Source organism: Hoplias malabaricus, chromosome 10, assembly GCF_029633855.1.
Source record: "Hoplias malabaricus isolate fHopMal1 chromosome 10, fHopMal1.hap1, whole genome shotgun sequence".
Classification (NCBI taxonomy): Eukaryota; Metazoa; Chordata; class Actinopteri; order Characiformes; family Erythrinidae; genus Hoplias; species Hoplias malabaricus.
Window position 1 is genome coordinate 3,674,629 of NC_089809.1, and position 8,183 is coordinate 3,682,811.

The following is an 8,183-nucleotide window of genomic DNA, read 5'->3' on the forward strand; positions in this document are numbered from 1 at the left end:
CATCGTAAACTAATTTTGTAGTGATGCAGTATAGAATTTTGGTGCTTTTCCAATGCATTGAATCCACGCCACTCGACTCGGCACGGCTCTATTGCTTTTCCACTGGCCAAATCTGTTAACTGGTCCCTGGAACCGGGCAGGTTTTCAGTTCCAGCTCACTCAGGGTTCCAACCGTGCCGAGTAGGTACTAAATAGTGAGGTGTAAACCCTGACGAGCGCTGTTTGGCCAGAGAGACATATCTTACCACAAAATACAGAGCTCATTCCAAACCAGCTCTCACATGTATTTTTATCGGACTTACAGCCGTAGCTCGTAACTTTAACTCGAGGTGTTTTGAAGAGGTTTATATGCTCCGTGGGCCGATGGCTGACGAAAATTTCCAGTGAAAGATGAACGTGCAACAAGTAAAACTGATCCGTGAGAACTGGGGCACGGAGCTGTGTTCAGTCCAAAAAAACAAAGCAACACTCAAATACACGATGTGTAAACAGCCCTAACTTTACTACCACCACTGTTGTGGTTTCGAAAGCCATTGATTCTTGTTAGAGACGTGGTTTTGCGACGTCATCCAGGGGAGCCCTGCCAGTGGGAAAGCAACAAGCTTTAAGTGTTAAGCAGCTTTTGATCAGTATTTAATTGGCATCCTCTAGTAGGATACTGTAATTTCCCCTGCCGTTGGATTGTAGCTGGGCTCGACTACATTGGGCTTATGTGACGTCAGGTTTGCCAAAGAACCAGATTAGCTGTTATGTTTATGTCACTCAGCTCGATAAAGACACTGCCCTTCCAGTTCATTCAAGCCCTTTTAGGAACGAATGAGTTGATCAGGAAGACAAAACCACACCAGAGCCCCTCAACCTGCACAATTTTGTAAAATTAACGTCTAGTTAGGGCCGGACGATACGGCCAAAATTTATATTGCGATGTATAACTCTTAATTTTGGTTGATACGATATAATTCCGATATCGATATGAACTGTATAAAATCCACTGAAAAAAAAAGCACAAACAAGAAATATGACATCACCATCAAACAGAAACCTACTGGCTTTGTCAATATTAATATTTTAAAAACAATTTTAAATTGAGTGCTGAAATGACGACAGCTCCCTGTAATGAACGTCAGTCAGTGACATGATGTAAATAATGTATATTTATATATTCAAAATGTTTAAAAATCATATCGTATTGTTATTGAAACATTGTATATTGCGATAGATCTTGATATTGAAATATCATCCAGCCCTACGTCTACTGTGCTGTGCCTTGAGACCTTCGTATACGTTTTAACGATTTCAGGGGTGGACAATATCAGGGTGGGGTTTTTTTGTTTGTTTACTGACATAAATATGCAACTTCAGGTTTAATTGGGATGATTAAATTTACCAGTATAACATAACAAATTAATTAATAATAATTTTTTGCTTTTGTTTTCAGACGTACACTGAGCCCACAGCTGGTTACCTTCAGGGTCAGCAGGTTTACACTGGACATCAGCAGGGTGTTGTTCTCCAGCAAGGAGGAACTGTCACTACTATAGTAACCTCTCAGACTGTGCAACAGGTAAATACACCACCTCAGTTCACCATTGCAGCACTAAGAGGGGCTGCAACATCTTTATTATAATTTATTTATTTTAAGAACAGCTAGATAACACAAGACTGATAACGAAGGAAATTGCAGCCTTTATAGCAGTAGTTATTGCATTTGTAAAGACATGTACAGGAGGTCCTCGGGTTACGTCAGTCCCCAGTTACGATGTTTCGTGGTTACGACACGTCTCCCATTTACTGTATAAAGCCTTGTTTTGACTTACGTGGTTTTGCATCGTAAACGTCGTAACGTGAACTTCGTGTTTGGTGTGCGCGGTGGAAGAATACACGGTTACGCGACTCGGGACCGAGGAGGACGGCGTCACCCCTGTTGCATTGTACGCAAGTTTTATGTTATTTACGTACAGCATGTACGTATGTTCCAACTTTCACCGAAAATTGGTTTACGACGCGGCGTAGGAACGGATCAACGTCGTAAGTCGAGGACTCCCCGTATTGGTCAGGAATGCAAGAGAGAGGTGAACAAAGGTTTTGATGAAGATGAAGTTCCAAGAGCCAAATATAAACATCTTTCTGTGAAGTTCAAGTGCTTTTCTGAGGCTTGACGTAATCGGAAATTCAAAGACATTTTAACTAACAATTACAGGAAAATCTTTTCTACAGAAATCCAGTTGAAGTGTGATTAATGGAACCAAGGATGTGAATTTACAAAGGAATTTAATACTGATTCATGGCTGATTTTAAAATGAAGTATAGTACAGCTACAACACTCTGAACACTCCTCAGTTTGACTAGTTATGTTTACTTTTTTGCAGGAGATGATTGTACCCAACAGCGTCATGGACCTGCCTCCTCCTTCTCCTCCTAAACCCAAAACCATAGTACTCCCTTCACACTGGAAAGTGGCGCGGGATCCTGAGGGAAAAATCTATTACTACCATGTAGTCACCAGGTACAAACTTTAGCACTGACTATGTTTAAAACCATGAAATAAAATTTGTGGCAAAAACAATTGCGGACACTGGGAGCTCACGCACAAAACTCAGAGAGCACCCGCATAACTGCTGGAGATCGGGGAAAATATCATCAGCATAATAATGTAGTAATTAATTCTTAGAAATTTAATGGATAAACATATTCCCAAGTATAGACTACATTTTTTTTTACAAACATTCACTAAACACATTATCAAACTACTGCGTTTCCAAAATGCAGTTCTGGTTCTGGCCAGGAGGTGGCGTTAAGAGCTCTGGTAAGATTTCTGGTACGCAGAAAGGATTTTTTTTCACTGTTGGTGTAATAAAAAATTAGAAGACTAATGTTGAGTTTACTTTGTCATTACTCTTCTGATTTAAATATCTGATGTGCCCTGCATTGTCAGAAAAGCTGGCGTGAGAGCCTTGTTGTTGTTACATTTATATTTTGTTAAATAATATAAATTTTGTCTATGTTTTCAGACAAACACAGTGGGATCCTCCAAGCTGGGACGGGGCAGGAGAGGAGACCAGTGTGGAACATGAGGCTGAGATGGACCTTGGAACCCCAACATATGACGAAAACCCATCAAAGGTATTAATAATACATAATGTTCATCTGTTAATATGCAGAAGTGATTGCTTGCCTACGAATATCATTTTTAGATTCAAAGCACCTCATGGAACTGACATGTAATTCACACGCTACATTCTCCTCAAGGTGGCGCCACTCACGTTTACGAACTGCTTTACGTTTGGGTGCTAATCGGTGTTTCACACCAGAGATAGCAGTTAAAGACTGAGTAGGTGACTTTGTAGGGACCAGTAAGTGTAAACCCCACCCCCTATCTTCAACACTTGTTCCAAACCACGCCTCTAAAACATGGGCACAGCTCTTTTATTTATGTCTAATTCACATGTAGGAAAACACCCAAAAGCTAAATAGGTGATCACCCTAGGTTTGCCTTCTAGCCTCTATTTATTGGAAGTCATCTCCCTCCATCCTTCTTTCCTTTGTTTCGCCATAGCGTCTGCACCCCTGGGTGGTGGTGTAGTAGACGAGCAGGTACATCATCCAGTCATTTTCTTCAGCCTGAATTAAATGATGTAATGGATTTTCCAGTCCTGTGACCTGTATAGAGACTGAACCTTTTCAGAGCATTTTATTTACTGACTTCTGATTTATTGACAAACTGTCAACTTGATTGATATATTACCTTTGGAGTAAAGCTGGGGAGGGATCCAAAAACACCAAACTGTCACTTGAATTCTAATCCGTTTTTTTGTGAGAGTTTCCTCCAGACTCTGAGCTGGTTGTGGTCCCCGTTTAATTGAAGATGCTTCAGAATTTAATGTGGAACAGCTGTGTGTGCTCTTCACAAAACAGAGACTGAGGTTAAGAAAAGGGATATTTGTGTTTTTATAAACACTTTAATTTGCCTCCATGCTTAAAAGGCACTGGTTTAGCGTTTTATCTGAAATATTTCCCTCGTGTGAGGAGAGTTGAATCGAAGTGAAAGAGCGTCTCCCACTGAATTAAAACTTTAGAAATGGTAAATATGTAAGAATATTGTTCAAAGGCATCTGAAAGCCTGTTCTATAATCATACCACTGCTGTGTGTCACAGGGTCTCTCAGCTTGGCACTTGAAGACTTGAATTCAACCTAAATTTACTTATGACAAAAACTCACACGCACGCAGTAGTCATTGTCATCATGATATACTGTTGTTTTTTTTCCTCTTTAATTTCTTACTTTCTCTTCAATCATATTTCTTTCCCATTTCAATTCTTAAGCTCTTTTTTATATATAATATTTTTAAATATTATATATATATATTTTTAATTATATTAATAGTATATTAATTTGCATTGATTTTGCTCTTGTGATTGAGAGTTGGCTGCTCAATGATTTATTCAAACTTTGTTGTGATTGTTGGCTTTTATTGTGCTTGTATAAATCAATACTATTTATTTTCCCTTTCATTTACACATGATTTGTCGTTATTGGCCTAAAACCGGATGTGTGTGTATAACCCTCAATGTTTAAACCTTTCCCTGTTTACAGTTTTCCACCAAAACTGCTGAGGCGGACACCTCCAGCGAACTCGCTAAGAAAAGCAAAGAAGTCTTCCGCAAGGAGGTGTGCATCCACTTTCTTATTTTTAAAAACTCTTCCATATTGTTTCAATGTTTCTGTAAACCATGCTACTCCTTCTGATATTTGTATCCGTTTTATCCATTTCTCTGTTGTTTCAGATGTCTCAGTTCATTGTGCAATGCCTTAATCCGTACCGAAAACCTGACTGTAAGCTAGGACGCATCGGGAACACGGAGGACTTCAAACACCTCGCCAGGAAGGTGAGTCTCACCCAAGTTTGGGTGGTGGAGATGTAGATCTGGGTTCTGCGGAGTGATTGAGTCAGTAACTCTCATAGCTGCCATCAAATCCTCACAGCAAAGCAGTCTTCCCAGACGTTTAGAAGCTGAGACTGCAGCAAAGAGCAAATACACTCCTGATAATAAACCGGAGATGAAATACACAGAATCGACACTGAATGATCACTGAATTAGGAACACCTACCTTGTATCTACACTCATTGTCTATTTTATCAGCTCAACTACCCAGAAAGCAGCACTCTGTAGTTCTACAATAACAGAATGTAGTCCATCTGCTGCTCTGCATACTTTCTTATACCGTTTCACCCTGCTCGTCAAGGACCACCACAGAATAGAGTATGGTTTGTGTGGTGGATCATTCTCAGCGCTGCAGTGACACTGACGTGGTGGTGGTGTGTTAGTGTGTGTTGTGCTGGTGTAGAGTGGATCAGACACAGCAGTGCTGCTGGAGTTTTGAAACCCTGCGTCCACTCTCTGTCCACTCTGTGAGACACTCCTCCCTCGGTGGTCCAACCTTGTAGATGTGAATTCACAGACAGTAGCTCATCTTTCGCTACACAGGATGCTGTCGGTTGGATATTTTTGGTCGGACTATTCGCAGTTCAGCAGCGTCACTGAGGGCTTTAAAAACTCCAGCAGCAACTGCTGTGTCTGATCCACTCGTACAAGCACAACACACACTAACACACCACCACCACGTCAGTGGATGATACCTGCTCTGTGGTGATTCTGTGGGGGTCCCAAGCATTGAAGAGCAGGGTGAAACGTGGATAACAAAGCATTGACAAACAAGGTAGGTGCTCCAAATCCAGCGAGAGTCCAGTGTATAAGCGCTATAATGAATCTGCGATTTTTGTGTGTTGTGTTTCAGTTAACCCACGGCGTGATGAATAAGGAACTCAAGTCCTGCAAGAATCCTGAAGATCTGGAGTGTAATGAGAACGTCAAACACAAGACCAAGGAGTACATCAAAAAGTACATGCAGAAGTTCGGCCCAGTTTACCGGCCCAAAGAGGACACAGAGCTGGACTGATGCTTTCGGTCTGTTCACACGCGGAGCTTTGAACTCTCCAGTTCGGTCTGTTTTTATACTGATTTAATCTAAACTCGTCCTAACTGCTGCTCTGAGGGCTCTGCCACCAGCCAGGAGACAAGATTTATATTAATATTATTACTATATTATAAGGATCAAGAGAAGTCCCCCCCCTCCCCCAGCCAGCCTGTGAAGCAGAGGACAAACCTAGGGTGCTACAAAGACTGTTCTACAGATTATTATCATCATCATGTTTGCTTTTAGCCCTTGTTTTTTTCCCCAAAAATCCACTCTCCAAACACATTCTGGATGCTATTCATTGTCAGACTCATAAAGGAAAAATCACTGTATCTCTTCTTCCCCTCTTTTATGGGTTACAATGAATTATTATTATTATTTACTGGTAATCATTGTTTTAAATCAAATTATTCAGATGCAACATCAAGGCCCCAGACTCAAAAAAATCAAAGCCCTTTTCATGAACTCACTGTACGTTCTAGGGCTGTTTTTGCTGCCTTCTGAGAAGATAATGTTTGGAGATTATTGGGAAGTCTTAGCTTTTCAATTAAAGGAGGCAGATGTTTCCAAAGCAGCTGTTGAGCAAGGCTCACGGTAAACAGATGGAGGACAAGGAGTGGATTGATAATGTAAAGGGAACCCTGGATGTTAACACTGTTACACAGTGAAAACTCTTGGCGCAATGTAGGCCAAAAAAATCAGACGCTCTCGACAAAAATAAACGTTCATCCAAGGTAACGAAACACACTTAACAAAGCTGAGGTGTGCCTCTTGTTCTGATTTACTTTTCCACCTTAAATGGTGCTGTTTTTATGTTTTAGTGCCTGTTTAAGGTGGAATGAGGGTTCTTCGGCGTCAGAACGAAAGTGCTGGAGATGGACGTGTCACAAAGGTTTATTTTCGGCCAAAAATCAGAGTAGGGTTCCTCTTCAGTTTGATTTTTTTTTTTCTCGTTTTTTTTTCCATCAGGAGGTAAGTTCTCATCTTCACTTAAAGCATCAAACATGACGTACGTGACGTGGCCCTCCCCCCCCCCCCCTCCCGTTTGTTCCCGAGCTGCGTTTTTTAAGGCTTTTAGTGAATCAGAAAAGTGCAGATCCACTTTTTTTTACCCCTCCTTTCATCAGGAGGCTTGTAGCAATTGTTTTTACCGATCTGTTTCTCTGTGTTTTACATTAACTCTCATTAACTGTCATTAACGTTTACTGTTTTACTTGGCTTTCAAAAAGAAAAATGTGAAGTTTTCTCTTTAATTTTTCTCCCCATCTTCAAATTGATCAGGGTTTTTGTCTCCACTTCCATAAGCTCTTGCTGTCAATGAACTCACCTCATTTTACTTTGCATTAAACCCGTACTCCCTGCCCTTTCCATATGTATTATATTGCTTTATATGTGAATATATTGAGAAATAGTTTTTGAGACCATTTAAAATAAGCAGAGACTTTGTAAAAGGACTGTGGAGATCATGCTTTTATGTAAATATGTATAATTATAGTCAGAAAAAAAAAACCCACAAGTCTTTTGGCGTATCCATAGCGACCACGTTTCCCACAGCTCAGTGTGTGTTGGGTTTTCAGGTTTTAAGGTGGGTGTGTGTGTGTATGTATATTTTTATTTTAATTTTTTGTTCCGTTTGCCCCTTTTATTTCTTCCTTGTCTTTCTCTACAGAGACTGAATTGTTTAGTTTTTTTTAAATGTACAAAACGGAGTCTCGCCCCACTCCACTGTAAAGTACTGTGCAAGCACATTGTCATACTGAGTGTAAAGAACATTTTAAAATAAAACTGTTTTGTAAAAATAAGTCCTCACCACCTTGTTGTTCCGATGCGCTGTGTACTGGATTTTTTATTGTGTTTGTTTTAAATGCATTGATTACTGTGCAGCGAAAAGGGGTTATGTCTCCCCCTGCACTTCCTGTAGTGCATTACACTATGTCAGAATGACCATGTGGTTCATAAGAACTTTAATAGAGCTCTTTTATTTTTCAGGGAAATCTCTTCATCCTCATGAATCCCTTCTTTTTTGTTTCTCATCCTCCACTGGTGCGGGGCATTCCTCCAGCCGCAGTAAAACAGCTCCAGCTGTGGAACGCCGTTCACAACCGGAGCCCAGAATCTATCTGTTTCTATTTAACATTACACGTCAAGAAATCATTAACAGATTTCAGAGAGAGGAGGAGGAGGAGGAGGAGGAGAAGAGACCTTG

The 8,183-nt window shown here is 40.5% G+C and overlaps 1 protein-coding gene across 1 annotated transcript in view; it reads left to right on the forward strand.

Moving 5' to 3' along the window:
• Positions 1-7,760, forward strand: part of setd2 (SET domain containing 2, histone lysine methyltransferase) — a 23,537-nt gene extending 15,777 nt beyond the window's left edge. Inside the window, exons 9-14 of the mRNA XM_066682368.1 lie at positions 1,439-1,564; positions 2,370-2,506; positions 3,012-3,123; positions 4,595-4,669; positions 4,786-4,887; positions 5,798-7,760. Coding sequence (XP_066538465.1) covers positions 1,439-1,564; positions 2,370-2,506; positions 3,012-3,123; positions 4,595-4,669; positions 4,786-4,887; positions 5,798-5,959 — 714 coding nt within the window. The 3' untranslated portion in view covers positions 5,960-7,760. The remainder of the gene's footprint in view (positions 1-1,438; positions 1,565-2,369; positions 2,507-3,011; positions 3,124-4,594; positions 4,670-4,785; positions 4,888-5,797) is intronic.
• The last annotated feature ends 423 nt before the right edge of the window (positions 7,761-8,183 follow it).